Genomic DNA, 18,746 nt, shown 5'->3' with positions numbered 1-18,746 from the left:
CTTTGCCCTTTTTAAAATTGTGTTCTTTAATTGTTTTTGTTGTTGAGTTTTGAGAGTTCTGATAGTCTATACAAAAGTCCTTTGTCATAGATGTGGTATGCAAATATTTTCCCCTGAACTGCAGTTTCTCTTATCGTTCCCTGGACAGTGTCTTCAGCAGAGCAAAAGTTCACTGGCTATAAAAGCATATCTTGTTTTAGGGCACTTCCCTTCATTGCACTCGGCAGATACTGCGTGTTTTACAAATTGAAGGTTTGTGGCAATCCTCATCAAGCAAGTCCATCAGCATCATTTTTCCAATAGCATGTGCTCACTTTGTGTGTCTGTGTCACATTTTGGTAATTCTCACAGTATTTCAAACTTTTTCATTATTTTTATATCTGTTTTGGTGATCTGTGATCAGTGACCAGTGATCTTTGTTGTAACTAGTGGAATTGTTTTGAGGTGCCATGAACTACACCCATGTAAGACGGCAAATTTAACCAATAAGTGCTGCGTGTGTTCTGTCTGCTCCACCAGCCGGCTGTTCCCATCCTCGCACTCCCTTGGATCTCCCTATTTGAAGACATAATATTAAACTTAGGCCAATTAATAACAACACAATGGCCTCTTTTTTGTTTTTTTAGGAGGTACTGGGGATTGAAACCCGGACTTTGTACATGGGAAGCAAGTGCTCAACCAATGAGCTGCATCCACTCCCCAATGAGAGCGGGTTTTTTCATTTGTTTTTGTTTTTAAAAGGTACGGAGGATTGAACTAGGACCTTGTACATGGGAAGCAGGCATTCATCTGCTCCCCTCTACAATGGCCTCTAAGTGTTCAAGTGAAAGGAAGAATCATGTGTCTCTCACTTTAAATCAAAAACTAGAAACGAGCAGCTTAGTGAGGAAAGATAAGTTCGAAAGTAGAGATAAGCTGAAAGCAAGGCCTCTTTGTCAAACGCTGAGCCAAGCTGGGAACACAGAGGAGACGTTCTTGAAGGAAACTAAACGTGCTGCTCCAGTATGCACATGGAAGATAAGAAAGCAGAACAGCCTTATTGCTGGTGTGGAGAAAGTTCTAGTGGTCTGGAGAGACGGTCAACCAGCCACAAGCCAAGGGAGAGCGAGGTCATGAAGAACTTCTCTTCAATTCGATGAAGGCTGAGAGGGGTGAGGAAGCTGCAGAGGAAACGCCTGCAGCTCGCAGAGGTGAGTTCAAGAGGTTTAAGGAAAGGTGTCATCTCCATAGCATGAAAGTGAAGTGAAGCAGCAAGTGCTGATGTAGAAGCTGCAGCAAGTCATTCAGAAGATCTGGCTGAGACTGATGAAGGTGGCTGACTCAGCAACAGGTTCTCGATGTAGATTAAATGGCCTTCTACTGGAAGATGCCATCTGGTACTTTCATGGCTAAAGAGGAGACGTCAGTATCTGGCTTCAAATTTCAAAGGACAGGCTGGAGGTCCTGTTAGGGGATAATGCAGCTGGAGTCTTTAAGTGGAAGTCAGTGCTCACTTACCATTCGGAAAACCCTAGGGCCCTTAGGAAGGATGCTAAATCCTCTCTCCTGTGCTCTATGTGCTGTGCCTGAACAGCACATCTGCTTACAACATGGTTGACTGAGTATTTAAAGCCCACTGTTGAGACCCACTGCTCAGAAAAAAAGGTTCCTTTTAAAATATGACTGCTCATTGACAATGTACCTGGTCACCCAAGAGCTCTGATGGAGATGTACAAGATGAACGTCATTTTCGTGCCTGATAACACAAAATCCATTCTGCAGCCCATGGATCAAGGATTCATTTAGACTTTCAAGTCTTCTTATTTAAGAAAGACATTTTTAAGGCTATAGCTGCCATAGATAGTGATTCCTCTGATGGATCTGGGCAACATAAATTGAAAATCTTCTGGAAAAGAATTCACCATTTTAGATGCCATTTATGAGAGGAAGTAAAAGTATCAACATTAACAGGAGTTTGGAAGAAGTTGATTTCAACCTTCGTGGATGATTTTGAGGGTTTCAAGACTTCAGTGGAGGAAGTAACTACAGAGGTGGTGGAAATCTCAAGAAAACTAGAACTGAATTCCTGCAATCTCATAATAAAACTTAAATGGATGAGGCATAGCTCCTTATGGGTGAACAAAAACTGTAAGGTGATGTCTAGTTCTGGTGAGGATGCTGTGAACATTGTTAAAATGACACTAAAGGATTTAGAATATTACATAGATCTTAGCTGATAAAGCAGCAACAGAGTTTCAGAGGACTGACTCCAATTTTTTTTTTTTAAGATTTATTTATTTATTTAATTCCCCCCCTCCCCTGGTTGTCTGTTCTCTATGTCTATTTGCTGCGTCTTGTTTCTTTGTCCACTTCCCTCACGGCAGGGGAAGTGTGGGCGGCGCCATTCCTGGGCAGGCTGCTCTTTCTTTCGCGCTGGGTGGCTCTCCATACGGGGCGCACTCCTTGCGCGTGGGGCTCCCCTACGCGGGGGACACCCCTGTGTGGCGTGGCACTCCTTGCGCGCATCAGCACTGCACATGGGCCAGCTCCACACGGGTCAAGGAGGCCTGGGGTTTGAACCGTGGACCTCCCATGTGGTAGACGGCCCTAACCACTGGGCCAAGTCCATTTCCTTGAAAGAAGTTCTACTCTAGGTAAAAATGCTAGAAAAGAGAATTACATGTTACAAGGAAATCTTTCATGAAAGGAAGAGTGAATTAATGTGGAAAATCAATTGTTTTCTTATTTTAAGAAATTGCCACAGCCACACCAACCTTCAGCAGCCACCACGCTGATCCATCAGCAGCCATTAACATCAAGGCAAGACTTCACCAGCAAAAAGGTTATAGCTTGCTGACGGTGCAGATGATGGCTAGCACTTTTTAGCATTAAAGCATTTTTTAAGCAACGTATATTGGGTTTTTTTTTTTACATAATGCTTTTGCGCATGTATTAGCCAATGGGGTGCTGATGCAAAATACCAGAAATCATGGGAAGCAGACGTGGCTCAACTGATAGAGTGTCTGCCTACCATATGGGAGATGCAGTGTTCCAACCCAGGGCCTTCTGGCCCAAGTGGTGAGCTGGCCCACACATGGCACTGCCGCACACGAGGAGTGCCGTGCCACACGGGGGTGCACCCCATGTAGAAGAGGCCCACATGCGAGGAGTGCACCCCACGTTGAGCCACCCCATGCAAAAAAAGCACAGTCCACCCAGGAGTGGTGCCACACACATGGAGAGCTGATGCAGCAAGATGATGCAACAAAAAGAGACAAAGATTCCTGGTGCCACTGACAAATATAAGCAGACACAGAAGAACACACAGTGAATGGACACAGAGAGCAGACAACTGGTGGGGGAAGGGAGGGGTAAGGGAGAGAAATAAATTAAAAATTTAAAAGAATCGGACTCTGTCCTTTGCTGTGTCTTTTACCTGTGAGTCCCCACCCACCAAGGGGCAGGGACTCAAGGCCTTTAATGATGTGGCCCAATCAAAGCCCTAGCCATAATTTAACCACACCCAGGTACAGACCAGTTCACAAACATAATCCAATGTCTAGTTTTGGAATTCATGAACCATATCAAACTGCTGCAACACACTTAATAGACTGTGGTATAGTGCAAACATAACTTTTATATGCACTGGGAAACCAAAGTATTTGTGTGTCTTGCTTTATTGCAATATTTGCTTTATTGCAGTGATCTGGAACCAAACCTTCAATATCTCCAAGTTATGCCTGTAGAATTCTGAGTTTACAGTTCTTTTCTTTTGTCATATTTCCTTCTGGCCCCTACAGTTTATGATGAGAAATCCACAATCATTCAAATCATTGTTTCTATATAAATAATATGTTGATTTTCCCTGTCTGCTTGCAAGATTTTTTCCCCTTGTCTTTAACTTCAGCAATCTGATTATGAGGTATCTTAGTATGGATGGTATTTGCTTCTCTTTTTGAATCTATACATTTATGTCTTTCACCAAATTTGAGAAGTTTTAAAGCCATTATTTCTTCAAATACTTTTTCAGCTCTGCACTCTTTCTCCTCCTTCTGGGACATCAGTGACATAAATGTTAGCCTTTTGTTGTTGTTTTGTAGGTCCCTGAACTCTGTTAATATTTTTTTCAACCTTTTCTCTCTCTTGCTCAGAATAGATCATTTCTATTTCTCTATCTTTGAGTTCATTGACTCTCTCCTCTTTACATCCATTCTGCTGCGGAGCCCACCCAGTCAACTTTTTGTCCTTTAGTTCTTAAATTTCCATTTGATTCTTGTTTATATCTTCTATGTCTTTGTTGAGTCATTTTGTTTTAATATTTGTGTCAAGATTGGTTGCAATTGCTAGTTCCAGCAATTTTTAAAATAATAGTTGCTTTAAAGTGATTGCCAGATAATTCAAAACATGGTGTCACTGGTGTCTGTTGATTGGCTTTTCCCATGTGAGTCGAGATTTTCATGTTCTTTGTATGGCAAATGATTTTAATTTCTATACTGGACATTTTAAATTCTATGTTTTGAGGCTCTGGGTCTCTTTTTTCCTCCATGGTAGTCTTGTTTTAGTCTCCTGTGGGCTATGGTGCCAACATCAGTTCAATCTGCAAAACCTTCACTGTGCTATTCAGGTCTACCCTGGGTGGAGGGTTACCTGGTAGATCTGTTCTCCAAGTACTTGTTATGCTAATTAGATCAGATCCACGCACACGTAAATTAGGGTTGGGCCCAGAAGTTCAAAACTTTAAAGTGAATGGGATCATTTTCCTGAGCTTTTTCTTCTCCATTATCTCCCTGGTACTTTCCAGTTCCCTGGGGTTCCCTTTTTCTCCTGTCAGAAACCACCCACTTCTGCATTTGTGACCCGTCCAGAGCCAGGAGGACATGATGGGGGAAAGTCTACTGATATATGAGTTCGGCAAGGTTGTGGGAGCCCAGATCAATGAACAAGTGTGAACCGTATTCCTACGTGTTAGCAGTGAAAATCCTAGGAAATCAAGAACACAATTTGATTCATAATAGCATCAAACAGAATAAAATACCTAGGAATAAGCTTAACAAAAGAAGTGCAAGTTTTGAACATTTAAAATTACAAAGTATTTCTGAGAAATTTTGAAGATCTGGAAAAAAAGATGGAGAGACATCCCATGCTCATTGGCTGGAAGACTCGATGTTTTTAATAATGCAAAATACTACCCCAAATGGATCTATAGACTCAATGCAGGCTCTGTCAAAGTCTGAGCAGGTCCTTATTTTTTAAAAGAAATTAGCAATCTGATCCTAAAGTTTACATGGAACTGGAAAGGATCCAGAGTAGACAAAACAATTTGGGAAGAACAAAGTTGGAGGATGAATACGTCCCAATTTCAAGAGTTATCATAGGGTCCCAGTTTTGGAGACAGCATTGCTGGCATAGGAGAGAGAGACCCATGGAGCAGAGCCAAGATGGCAAGTCCATGGGCGAAGGTCATTCTTTCCAACAAGCATGCTGTGACAATCAAATGACCCCATGTAAAAAGATGAACTTAGACCCTTACCTCACACCATATACAGAAGTTGACTCAAAATGAACCACAGACCTAAATGTAAGAGCTAAAACTATAAAACTTTTAAAAGAAAACATGGGGAAACGGACTTGGCCCAGTGGTTAGGGCGTCCGTCTACCACATGGGAGGTCCGTGGTTCAAACCCTGGGCCTCCTTGACCCGTGTGGAGCTGGCCCATGTGCAGTGCTGATGCGCACAAGGAGTGCTGTGCCACGCAGGGGTGTCCCCCGCGTAGGGGAGCCCCACGCACAAGGAGTAAGCCCCACGCGCAAGGAGTGCGCCCCGTAAGGAGAGCCGCCCAGCGCGAAAGAAAGAGCAGCCTGCCCAGGAATGGTGCCGCACACACTTCCCGTGCCGCTGACGACAACAGAAGCGGACAAAGAAAGAAGACGCACTTCGGGACATGGAGCTGCCCTGGATGGTGCTTCAGAGGTAATCACCGGACATTGTAAATCCTCACAGGGCCTACATGATGGAATAGAGGAGAGTATGGGCCATGATGTGAACCAATGTATATGAGGTGCAGAGGTGCCCAAAGATGTACTTACCAAATCCAATGGATGTGTCATGATGATGGGAACGAGTGTTGGTGGGGGGGGGGGAGAGGGGGGGTGGGGGGGTGGGGTTGAATGGGACCTCACATATATATTTTTAATGTAATATTATTACAAAGTCAATAAAAAATAAAAAAATTAAAGAAAAAAAAAATAAAAATAAAAAAAATAAAAAAATAAAAAAAAAAGAAAGAAGACGCAGCAAATAGACACCGAGAACAGACAACCGGGGCGGGGGCGGGGGGGGGGATTAAATAAACAAATCTTTTAAAAAAAGAAAAAAAGAAAAGAAAACATGAGTTAGGCTATGTGTTCTTCTATGCAATATAAAGCAAGATTCATGAAGGAAAATACTGATAAATTGTACTTGATCCAGAGTAAAGAGTTTTATACTTCAAATGACACCATTAAGAGAATGAAAAGACAAGCCACAGATTGGAAAAGAAGGTTTGCAAGCCATACACCTAGGAAAGGACTTGTATTCAGACTACTCAGAGGTACATACTCAGAATATATAAACAGCAATAATCAGACAACCCAAGAAAAAATGGGCAAAAATTTTTATTAGACATTTCACCAAAGAAGAAAATTAAGTAGTTTTTAAGCACCTGAAAAGATGTTCAAAATCATTAGACATTAGGAAAAGGCAAATTAAAACCACAGTAAAATACCACCTCACATTAAAATGGCTATAATTAGAAAGTAAGACAATAACAAGTATTAGCGAGGATGTGGGAAAATTGGAATCCTCACACATTTCTGGTTTCTTCAAAACTTAAACATAAATTCACCATACGAAACCAGAAATTCTACTCCCGGGTATCTAAGAAAAGCGAAAACATGCCCACATGGAACCTGTACAGGGATGTTTGCCGCAGCTTTACTCACAAGGACCCCAAAGTGGGAGCAACCCCAGGAGTCCACCAGCTGGTGAGCGGAGGAAGAGGGAACCCACACCCCAGGCAAACTGTGTGGGCGAACCTCGGGGCACCAGCACCAACTGCAAGTGCAGGACCCGCTTATATCAAACGTGCGAGGAAGGCGCGCTAGAGGACCTGAGCTGAGCAGGCCACCTCCCCACCCCAAGACCCCAGCCAGGGTAGCCCGGGTCCACTCTGCAGCCCGTGTCCACTGCAGCCTGAGCCTGCCAGCGGTCAAGCAGAACCCAAATGCCCACGACCTGCCAGCCCCTCCCCAGCCCCATCCACGTCGACCCGCCCTCCCCCAGCCCCGTCCACGCCCTCCCCCTGCCCCGTCCACGCCGACCCACCCTCCCCCAGCCCCGTCCACGCCCTCCCCCTGCCCCGTCCACGCCGACTCGCCCTCCCCCAGCCCCGTCCACGCCGACCCGCCCTCCCCCTGCCCCGTCCACACTGACCCGCCCTTCCCCAGCCCCGTCCACACTGACCGGCGCTTGCGGGCTCCTCTAGTCTTTCCTTGAGCCGCCCCTCTCCAGGGAGGTCCGCCCTGACCACCAATTTACAACACGACCCCCACTTCCTGGACCCGACCCTGCCTTAGCCACCCCCCACACACCCAGAGAACACCCCTGGGAGCGCTCGGCAGGCAGAGGGAGGGATCTCATCTGTACCACCACCACCCCACCCCACCCCCGGCCCCGGCTTGGGAGAGCCACACTGGGTGACAGCGGTGGGCCGCCTCCGGGGACAGAGCCAGGGGCTGCTGTGGCGCAGTGCGGGGCCCTGCCGGACACAGCACCTGCGGGACCCACGCGGGGCGGGCGGGGGAGGGGAAGCCTGGGGGGGCGTGAGCCCAGGGGTGTGGGAGGGGCTCTGAGGGAACTGGGGGGCCGGGAGCCCGGAAGGCCCGGAGGGGACTCAGCACCTGTGGGTGCCTCGGACAGAGGTGGTGGGGGTCTGGGAGCCGTGAGCCGGGTGGGCCGGGGCGGGGTGGACAGAGCGCCTGCGGGATGGGGGTGGGGCCAGGGGCCCTGAGGTGGGGCTGGGTCGGGGGCCCCAGGACAGCCGGGCCTTGAGGAGGAGCAGCTTTGGGGTGTGAGGGGAGTCCTGGCACGCGGCTCTCCCCGGACCAGGGCCTGCACGCGGCGTGCACGCACACAGACGCACCCACACCTCCCTCCGTGCACAGACACCTGGAGATACGCGCACGCTGGAGCACACACCACGTTACACACCCACACACCTGCTGGCTCACAGGACACGCACAGGTGCATGTTCCACTGGTGCGTGCAAGGACACACATTCACGGGCACACACGTGTGCGCAGTCCACAGGGCTACGCGCCCAAGCACAGGCACGCACACACACCCTTTTTGTGGCTGGTGCATTTGTCGGCCTCAGGCGGGGAGACTGAGGCAGCCACCGAGCGTCCTGGCCAGGCGGGTGCAGAGCTGGGGCTCGGGGCCCCTGCAGCGCCGGCCCCAGTGTCCAGGAGGGCCGGGCCGCCTACCAGCCCCCCGGCCTCCTCTGGCCGGGTCACAGTCGCCCCAATCTCTCTGCAGGGCTGGTGGGGCGGGGCCTCTGCAGCCCCTTCCCAAGACCCGCCACGCAGGCGCAGCTGGGAGGGAGGGCTGCGGCCCGGGGCCCACCACCCACGCGGGCCTCTGCGGGTCCTGCGCCCCTTCCCCAGCGGGCGGCCGGGCGCTCGCTGCCTCGGGGCCTTGGCGTGTGCTGCCTGTGCTCCCTCACTCCCCCACAGGCCGATGGCGGCCCTGAGGAGCCCACCCGCGCCCATCACGCCCGAGTGTCTTGCCCACTGCCCCTCTGCAGTGGGGAGCCCTCCAGGGGTCGAAAGCCTGATTTTCTCCCAAGTCAAATCGGACTTTGAACTGGCAGGAGGGGCAGGGGTGGGCTTGGGGAGCGGAAACCAGATGGTGGGTGGGTGTGTGGAGGGGGCGGGGGCAGCGTCAGGAGCCCCGGGGGGCCGCCTTGCCCTGAGCACACGCACACCCATGCACACGCGTGCACACGCACACACTTGCACAGGCACACCCCACGCACGGGAGGGGGAAGCAGAGCCCGGCAGGGGCCTGAGGGGCTCAGAATCCCACGGCCTCGGCGGCCCCCGCACAGCCCTGGCCCGGGGTTCGAGGTAGGACCCAGCCGGCCTGGTCCCTGGTCACCAGCTGAGCAGAGCACCCTGCTGGGCGTGCACGTGGAGCCCTGCCTCGGTGGGGTCACTGGGCTGCAGGCTGGCGAGGGGTCGGTGGGTGGAGGGGCTATCGTGAAGCCGGCCAGTAAGGCAGGGAATCACCAGACGGGTCTGGAACCTGGCAGCATCCACGTGGACATCAGGAGCCCCAAGATGGCTGCTGGAGGACCCCCCCAAGATGGCTGCTGGAGGGACCCCCAAGATGGCTGCTGGAGGGCCCCCCAAGATCCTGCCATCCAGAACAAGGACTTCCTCCAGAAGCCAGGAGGAGCCCCGGATGTTCCCGAGGACTTTATCATTGGGCCCTCCTGGGGGATTGATGGGGGGTAATCAATCAAAACAGCGAACAGTGGGACCCCTCCCCTGCCATTAGCAAAGGGCTGAGATAATTAACCTTCCAAACAGCAGGCGCCAGGCCTGAGCCCGCCTGCCTTTGGACCCCTGTTCCTGCCCTCTGTGTCCTGCTCTTGGCTGTTTTCCCCTTGCCATGATGTGCACACAAGTAAAAGCTGGGGTTTTCTAATCTATAATGGGAAATCGTAATCTGTGAATCGGCCCTCCTTATCACTTTCCAGCCCCTTCCTCTTCACCTGGGACCCACGATCTGTTATTTTCTCCCATTTCTTGTCCCTCCTTGCCTGAATAAATCACTGGCCTAACTCTCCGACGTGCTCTTGAAATTCATTTCTGCAGCACAGGCCAGAACCTCGACAAAATCCGGTAACAATCGGGGTCGCCTGCCTCGGGGCCTGAGCCCAGAGTTAGGGGTGACACTCAGTCCTACCCCTGCGGTGCCCACCTCAGCCCTTGGGGTAGGCCATGGGCCTGGGGCACCCCAGACCCCGCGGCAGGGTACCCCCCAGGCCGACGGAGGCCAGTGGGCAGCTCCGGGCTGGGCCGGGGCACAGGGAAGGAGTGGGGCTCCATGCCCCAAGCCAGTCCCCTGGGCCATGCCATCACCCCCGAACCCCGACTCGGTGAGATGGGGTGCAATGGGGTTCACCACTGCACCCACCACCAGCCACCTGCTGGATGGGGCGAGGGCCTTGGGGTCCAGCTGCTTTCTGAGCCGACTTGGCCCTTAGGGCCATGGGTGGGTCCCTAGACTTCCCGAGCCTCAGTTTCCCCACTTGGCTCACCTGGGGCTGGGTACAAGAGCCCCGTGCCCAGGAGGCCCCTCACTAGTTCATCCAGGAGTGGACCCCCCAACTCACCCACCCTGGCAGGTATCTGGGGCCCAGCCTACTTGGGAGGGGCTTTCCGTGCTGGAGCTCCCCTCCCTGCCCCCCCAGCCCACCAGGACTGCCTGCCGGGAACCCCGGGGGGCAGGTGGGGGCCGGAGGCCATTGTGTAATCGCAGTCAGGGTTTCTCCAGGGCTGCCTGGAAGGCAGGATGGAAGTCATGCTCTGGCCACTCGGTCCACCCACAAGCCCAGGGCCGGGAATTCCGCTCCGGCCTGCAACCCCTCAGCCATGGCCAGGGTCATCCGGCCCACCCCCCTGCTCCCGGGCTCAGGCCTGCCCTAGGACCCCCCAGCCAGGGGCCCTGGCTGCCCCCCTCCATGCGCCTGCTCCCCTTGGGTGGCCCACCTGGCCGAGGGGCTGCCTGCGGCAGGCAGGGGCTCGAGGCCCAGGCCCACGGGCGCCTCGCCCCTCCGTGCCGGCACCGGGGACACACGGGGCCTCCTCGGCCCGCGGGCTCCGGGTCCCGGGGAAGCTGCTTCCCCTTTCGCCTGGCCTCGTCCCCACAGCCGTGCTGAGGTTTCGTTTCTCGCGCTGCTTGGCAGGAAAGGGCCTCGGGAGGGCTGGCGGCTCCGCAGCCTGGGCGGTGTGCGCCGGGCCCTGCTCTTCCGGGAGCCCGCTGGCCGCGGGCCAGGAGGGGAGCAGGCAGGAGAGGCCACGCGCGCGAGGCCGGCCAGCCCAGGCCTGGGTGCTGGGCACTGCTGCGGGTGCGGCTGGCCCCGGCGCCCTCAGCGTGGCCCCCGCAGGCCCACCTGTGCAGGCATGTCCCTGGCGGCTGCAGGGCCCGCGAACACAGCGGAGACAGCCTTACTCAGAGCCGGGGCGAGGCTGCCCAGGATGGCTGCCCAGCAAGGCCCGAGCCGCTGACCGCGAGGACGGCACGGCGCCTTCCACCGAGGGAAGCCTCCTGGGGGTGGGTTCTGGGGATTGGGGGTTCCTGTGTGACCCCATGGAGAGCCCCCTCCCACAGGGTGGGCCCTTTCAGAAGTCAGCCCTGTGGCGCGAAGGGTGCCCTGCGAGTGGCAGCGGCAGGGTCAGCACAGCCTCGTGAGAGCCGAGCGGCAGCCCGGGGGGACTGTGCACCAGCGTGAGGACGCGGCGGGAGGCAGGCCCGAGGTGGCAGCAGGGCCGGGAGCCCCAGCCCTGGCCAGGGACACCCGCAGTCCGAGGGGCACGGCCGGGGCCCAGGCTCAGGCCCCCCGCCCAGTGCCAGCGCCGCCCGCCCAGCCGCCCGCACGGGTCCCCGGGAGAGCCCCATCCCGGCCGCAGGAGGCGTCGGCGCCGAGGACACAGGGAGGACCTGGCAGGAGGTGGGCGAGCTGCGGGCCGGGCAGATGGGACAGCAGGCCTGGGTGCTGACAAGGCCCCCATCTCCACACCCCCACCCCGTGCAGCCTCCCTGCACCGAGGCAGTGGGGGGCGGGGGCTGCCTTGTAGGTATGAGGGGGCACCCCAAGACCCGGGGCTGCCCGGGCAGGGAGGAGGGTCATTGAGGGAGACCCGGAGCTCCCCCAGCTCCCCAGCTCCCTCCGCAGGGCGAAGCAGAATGGGCACGGGGTCCTGGGGCCCTGGTGGGGGATCGAGGCACCCCAGGCCTGCCTCCTGTCACTTGGACATGGCAGAGCCCAAGGGTGTGTGTCTGGGGACTGGGGTGGAGACTGGGGTGAGGGCTGGGGTGGGCCCGGGGGGAGAGGCTGGGGGAGGGAGCCCCAGCACTACCTCCCACCCCGAGCTACCTGGGGACCCTGGCGGCCGGGCTGGGCCGGCCTTCCCAGCAGGACTGGGGCCTCACTGCAAATCCTGGAATTCTACTGTCAGGGTGCCCCACAGGCCAGGAAAGCCCCCACCCCACTGCTTCCTGCCCGCCTCAGGCAGTCCTGCACAGCCAGGCCACAGACACCGAGGAAGCCAGGAAAAGGGCCCAGGAGACCGCAGGGCCTCTGCCTGGCAGTGGGGGCATCGTGGGGGACCTCTCCCTGCACTACGGCTGGGAACACCAAACATGCACCCCACCCCCAGGCGGGGGCCTCAGGGTCCCCAGGGGAGGGGAGCTGGAGGGCGGACGACGTAGCCCAGGCCCGAGCAGGTCCCAGCGGGGCAGGTGAGAGCGGCACCCCGGAGGAGGGTGAGATGAGTGTGAACCCCGATTGCAGAGCTGCCCAGGGGGAGGGGGTGCCGGCAGGGACACAGCCCACTCGAGCCCCCCCTGCTGTGAGCCCCGCGGTGAACCGCGGGCCACGTGGGTGAAGGTAGCGCTGACATCTGGGTGGGCAGACCCCACGGGGCCCACCTGGCCGCCCTCCCCTGGGGGCCCCCGCCGTGCCCTGGGCACCCTATTGCACTAGGCCCCTCTGACCTCACCCCCACTGACCCTCCCCAGCAGGACTCCTACAGCTGCAGTCATCGTACGCTCTCCCCCCCCCCCCTGCGGTCAACCCCTCGGCCCCCAGGGCTGCCCCCCAGCTGCAAGGCCCAGAGGCTCCGTGGGCAAGTGGAGAGGGCTGTCTTGGCCTGCCCCAGGCCTGCTCAGGACCCGGCACCAAGAGAAGCTGAGGGGGTGCTGGTCGGAGGAGTGGGCACGTGGCTGGGTGGGGGTGGGTAGTAGGTTGGGTGGCAGCTAGATGGCTGGGCATCTGAAGGCATGGACAGCTGGACAAATAGGTGGCTAGAAAAGTGACCAAGGAAGCGGGTGGCCGGGCGGAAGAAGGGAGGCTGGGAGGACAGACGGCTGCCGGCCGCTCAGCCGCTGGACGGCGAGATGCTGAGCGAGCAGTTGGAGGGGAAGGGGGCTGGGCAGCAGGTCCACACCGGGGCCCGAGGGGCGGCCGCCCTGCTGAGGGCCCGGCCACATGCTCCAGCAGCTCCTGAACTGGGCACCTTTGGGGTACTCCTGCAGAGGCAGGGGTACCCCGCGGGGAGGGGCTCTGCGGGGGCAACGGTGAGCCCTGAGAGCGGCTGGGGAGGCAAGAGCCCGTTCCCACCCAGCATTCTCGTCCCCACCCAGCATTCGTGAAGCAGTGGAAGGTGTGGGCGGGGCGGGGCCACCAGCGCCCGGGGGCAGGCAGGGGGCAGGCAGGGGCCGAGGGTGACCAGAACCGGTCCGCCAGGCAAGTGGTGAGGGGCTGCCCGGGGCGAGTCTGGAGCCCAGAAGATGCAGGGAGAGGTGGGGGCAGCGGGCAGGGTGAGGCCGCCAGGGGCGGGCAGCGTGGGGCCAAGGACCGAGCCCCGTGGTCCGCAGCCCGCCAGGGAGGGAGGGTCTGCTGTGGCGCAGCCATGAGGCAAAGGAGCAGGGGAGCGTTGCATGCTGGGACCGCGTAACAACATTCTAGAAAAACGTGGGTGGGATCAGCTGTGTACAGCGCTGCGGACAGGCCTGGACAGGCCGAGCAAAGCCAGGGCTGAGCCCGACCACGGCTCCACCCCCGAGGGTGCAGTGCAGCGCAGCGCGAGGGGACCTGGCACCTGCTCCGAGATGGCAGTGACACTCGAGCCTGCCCCCTGCAGCTGGCAGGACCCCATCCCACCCAGGCCCCTGGAGCGCTGGAAAGGCCCGCTGCGTGTCCTCCGGCCTCACCCCGGACCTCCGCTCCTGCTGTCCTGCCGTGACCCTTGGAGGCTCTCCCAGGTACCCAGAAGGCACGGGAGCACCCCACGGTCCCAAGGCCACCTCCCACCCACCTGGGCCTTCCCGCCCCCCCATAAGCCAGGCCCCGACTGCCACCCCGATAGCATCCTGGGGCTCCCACCCCTGGCCACAGAGGTCCTCACAGGCCACCCCAGGCCTGGGCCCTCTGCCCCGGGAACCTGCGCCTGTCAGGGTGTTGAGACCAGGGGGATCCCCGATGGGGAGCCGAGGAGCACATCTCCCAGGGCCCCTCCTCCCAGAGGTGCCTGCGCTCACCCCAAACGGCCCAGCCCCTGCGAACACAAGGAGGCTGTTCCATACAAAAAACTTTAATTGAAATGCCTGTATAAAAAAATAGGATCTTCCGTACGTTTCACACTTCCGAAATGAGAGAAACCCCCACCCACGGTGCCTATCACCGGGGCACAGACGCCCAGCTGCTAAAATAAATTAAAGGCTCGAGGCTCTGTCCCCTCCCCAGCTCCCAGAGCCAACAAGCAGACTGTACAAGATCAATAATTTAAAACCCGCCACCCCCCCCCCCCCCGGCGTGGCACACGGCAGAGGCACCCGCTCCTGTCCAGTCAGCCGTGCAGACGCGGGCGCACACCAAGTACAGCCCCCAGGCCTGCGGGGCCGCCGCCGCGCCAGCCACCCTCCCTCCCGCACCCAGGGACCCGAGGGGCGCTGCTCGGGGAGCAGCCTCAACAAATAAATTAAACCAATAAATAGCCCGGGCGCCCTCCGCAAGGACCACACCACAAATACGGGCAGCGGGCGCTGCAGGGGCCTCGCGTTGCATTGCTTGTGCGAAGCACGCCCCGACAGCCAGCTCGAGGGCGCGGCCCGGCCCCAGGGGGTGCAGTGACAGCCCACACAGGTCACGTGGGGTCGCCGAGGCCGGGCCGGGGACGACCCCCTGCCCCTCAGCCTGGCCGTCTTTGGACAGACGGAGCTTGAAACGCCAAGTCCCGTGGAGCAGCGTTTGAAAAGGCACTCAAAGCAAGGGAAACCGAGGCCACTGCTGCCCGCAGGCCGGACACAGCCCGCAGAGGGCCAGGCCAGGCGGGCCGCGCACCCCTGCGGCCTCACAAGCTCTCGCTGCTGGAGGTGGTGCTGGAGCCGTCGTCGGGGTGCAGGGCGCAGAGCCGCAGGTCGCAGCTCTCCAGGGCGCCCCCGTCTGCTCCCAGCACCCAGGGGTGGGCGGCAATCTGGTCGAGGGTGGGCCGCTCGGAGGGCCGCAGAGACAGACACCACTCTATGAGCTGCTGGCACTCTGTGGAGAAGGCGGAGTCAGAAAGGGCCGAGCCCCGCGGCCCCCCCCCCCCCCCCCCCCGTCCCTCCCCGCCGACCCTGCGCACCTGGGGAGACCCTCCTCCGGAAAAAGAGGCGGCCGTGAAGGATCTCGTCGTCCCGCTCGAAGGGGACGTCCCCGCAGACCATGTCGTACAGCAGCACGCCCAGGGACCACACGGTGGCCGAGCGCCCGTGGTAGCGATGGCAGCGGATCCACTCCGGGGGGCTGTACACCCTGGTGCCTGGGGAAAAGGAGTGGTCAGGGCACCCGGGCCTCAGGAGCGGGCATCAGGGACACCCACGCTCGACCCGGCCCGCATCGCAGCAGGGTGCGGCTCCCAACTGGCCTCCAAACCCTGCGCGTCATCCCCGTCATCCCCCTGGAAAAAACCTGGAAAAACCCGCCCCCACCCCTGCGGGGCGGGTCACGTGAGCCGCAGCTCGGGTTTCACAACAAACAGACGTGGAGGAAGCCGCGGGCGGGCCAAGGCGGGGCGCCCCGCTTCCCGGATCCCTGGACAACGCTGCAGGGACGCGGGGAGAGGACACCAGGAGAGAACACTGGGAGGAAAAGCAGCGAGGAGAGGGAAGAGGGAAGAGAGGGGCGAGGGCCGCGGAGCTGGGAGGGGGCGGAGGGGGCGGAGACGCGGGGAGCCCGGGCTTCACCGCGCTCCGCAATGCGGGGATTTCTGCCGTGGCAGCCGTTCGCTCGCACGCACGCACGCGGGGCCCGCCCCACGGCCCGGGAAGGCCCGGAGGCAGCACCAGCGCCGACGTCAGCCGGGGGCGCTCCAGGACACGGCGCAGAGCCACTCGTGCGCCAACACGCAGCAGCCACGAGCGCGAGGCCGCTAAGGGCTCCGAGCGCCCCGCAGCGGCAGCGCCCCAACGCAGCCGAAGGGGGTGGCTGTGCGCGCCCACCTCGCCCCCACCCATCACAAACAATCGGGCGCGCACCGGCTCAGCCCTCCCCACGGCAACAGAGGGCCCGCGTCCCCCCGGCCCACGCGAGCAGGGCACGAAGCGCGCGCCGCGCGACCTCCCCAACAGTCGCCGGCCGGCCAAGCCCGAGCCCCTGCAGCAAACCCCCCCTCCGCGAACCCCGGTGAGCGTTAACCCACCGCCCCGCGGGGCCCGCGCGCACCATCGAAATCAGTGTAGACCGTGTCCTTGAGCAGCGCGCCCGAGCCGAAGTCGATGAGTTTGAGCTCGCCCGAGCGCAGGTCCACCAGCAGGTTCTCGTCCTTGATGTCGCGGTGCACCACCCCGCAGCCGTGGCAGTGGCGCACGGCGGCCAGCACCTGCGCGAAGAAGCGGCGCGCCAGCGGTTCGTCGAGCGCGCCCCGCTCCGTGATGAAGTCGAAGAGGTCCTGCGCCGGCTCGGGCCGCTCCAGCACCAGCAGGAAGCCGTCGGGCCGCTCGAACCAGTCGAGCAGGCGGATGACGCCGCGCGCGCCGCCCGCCGCGCCCACCTTGCGCAGCAGCACCACCTCGAGGGGCACGGTCGCGCCGCCCTGGGGGACACGCGGAGTCAGCCGCCGCCGCCCGCGCGCCCCGCCCCGCGCCCGGACCCCCGCCCGCACTTACGACGCTGCCCCACTCGGTCACTCGCTCCCTCACCACGTGCTTCACGGCGACCTGGGGGGGATCGAGCGGTCAGGGCCGGGGCGCGGGGGGGCGCGGGGGGCAGGGGCGAGAGCCGGCGCGGCGGCCCGACTCACCGGGAGCCCGTCGGCGAGGCGGCTGCCCGCGTAGACGGTGCCGAAGCCGCCGCTGCCCAGCACGGCGCCGACCTGGTACGCCTTCTCGAAACTCTCCTTCTCCGCCTTGGCTGCGGGAAGCGCGCGGGCGGGGTTGGCGGGGCCGGGGCCGGCCGCCACCTCCCCCCGGCGCCCCCCGGCGCCGCCCCCGCGCCTACCGGGCTGCAGGATCTTCACCGGGAGGTGGTCCACGCCGCCGGGCCCGCAGAGGTGCGCCAGCGAGCCGAACTTGGAGAGCAGCATCGCGGGCGGCGGGGCGGGCCCGGCTCCCCGCCTCGGCGCGCAGGCGGCGCCCCCGAGCCCCGGGCGCACGGCGGGCGGCGCGGGCGGGCGGGGGGCCCCGCGGGGGTCGGCCTCCGAGCGCCGAGACCCGCCGGCGCGCTCGGGGCGGGGGCCGTCGCGCGGCGCAGTCCGCCTGGGTCGAGCCGCGGAGCCGCGCAGTCGCCGAGCCGCTCACACGCCGGCGCCGCCTCGTCCCGGGCTTTTGGGCCGCGGCGGCGCGTATCCCTCCGCGGGGGCGGGGCCCGAGGCTCCGCCCCCGCGCCGCGCGCGCTCCAGCCGAGGCGCCGGTGGGCGGGGCGCGGGGCCGCCGGGACTCGTTTGCCGTAGTAGGTGTCGCGGAGGCGCACACTGCATCGGATCACCGCGCGCGCGCGCACACACACACTCTTATACACACGTTGCGCACGCGCAATAGTTCCGGCACGCGCGGGGAGGCGCCGCGGGAGCCAATGGGAGCCGCGCTTTCAGAGCACCCCGGGGTCCCTGCCAATGGCGGGGTCCGGCGCGGGCGGTACGGGAATTCCTCGCCCCCACCGGCCTCCGCGAATCCGCGGGCGAAGGTCACCCGGCCCCGACCCGCGCCCCCTGCGGGCCGCACGCGCCTTCTTCCCGCGTGCGCGAAGAGGCGGGCACGGCGGCGCCGAGCGGGAGGGCGTAGGTCCCGAGGAGCGCTCGGAGGTCGCGGCAGAGCCCCCGGCCCCGGCGCTGCGGGGCAGTCTCGCCCTCCCGGCGCGCACGTGGCCCGGCGCGGGAGGCCCCGCGGGGCCGGGCCTGTCCCCGGCGCGGGCCCGGGTGTCGGCCGCCTCCTCCAGGGAGCCCGCCTCGACGCCTGCGGCGGCTGGGCCCGAGGCCAGGGCTGGGCAGGCCCACGTGGTCCTGCGCTGGACTTGACTCTGGTCTGAATCCTCGAGCGCCTGGGCCGTCCCGACCTCGGCCAAGGTCACCGGCCTGAGAGCGAGCGGAGGAGCCAGCAGCCGGCCCACAGTGGACTGAGGGAGTGGGGGAGGGGCAAGGAGCAGGTTCCTCCCTCAGCGCCCCTCCCAGGCCCCCCAGCTCTGGCCTCTCCCCTGCCCTAGGACCGGCTCCGCTGAGTGTCCCGCCACTCGCCTGCATAGAGCCCTCCCGTGCTCCCCCCCCCCTCGCCCTGCCCAGCGCCCCTCTGTGCGCCCCAGGGTGTGGCCAGGCTCCCCTTGCCACCACCCCCGGCTGAGCCAGGCCTGGGGAGACCTGGGCCCCGGGGGAAGAAGAGGGCGTCAGCACCCCGCTTCTGCGCCAGCTCCTACGCTGCGTCCTGAGGACCTCTACTCTCCCCATAAGGGCGAGACAGCTCCCGCTTC

The 18,746-nt window shown here is 60.5% G+C and overlaps 1 protein-coding gene across 1 annotated transcript; it reads right to left on the bottom strand.

Moving 5' to 3' along the window:
- Positions 1–14,384: 14,384 nt before the first annotated feature.
- PIM3 (Pim-3 proto-oncogene, serine/threonine kinase) lies at positions 14,385–17,573 on the bottom strand. The gene is made up of 6 exons (XM_004475382.5): positions 17,286–17,573; positions 17,089–17,198; positions 16,955–17,005; positions 16,512–16,881; positions 15,433–15,609; positions 14,385–15,347 (listed from the first exon to the last, which is right to left on the bottom strand). The coding sequence occupies exons 1-6, from the start codon at positions 17,368–17,370 to the stop codon at positions 15,160–15,162; spliced, it is 981 nt and encodes a 326-aa protein (XP_004475439.1). The 5' UTR covers positions 17,371–17,573; the 3' UTR covers positions 14,385–15,159.
- Positions 17,574–18,746: the final 1,173 nt, after the last annotated feature.

The sequence above is a fragment of the Dasypus novemcinctus genome, chromosome 12 (assembly GCF_030445035.2).
Source record: "Dasypus novemcinctus isolate mDasNov1 chromosome 12, mDasNov1.1.hap2, whole genome shotgun sequence".
Taxonomy (NCBI): Eukaryota; Metazoa; Chordata; class Mammalia; order Cingulata; family Dasypodidae; genus Dasypus; species Dasypus novemcinctus.
The sequence above is the reverse complement of the archived record's forward strand: the minus strand, read 5'-3'. Positions and strand labels throughout refer to the sequence as shown.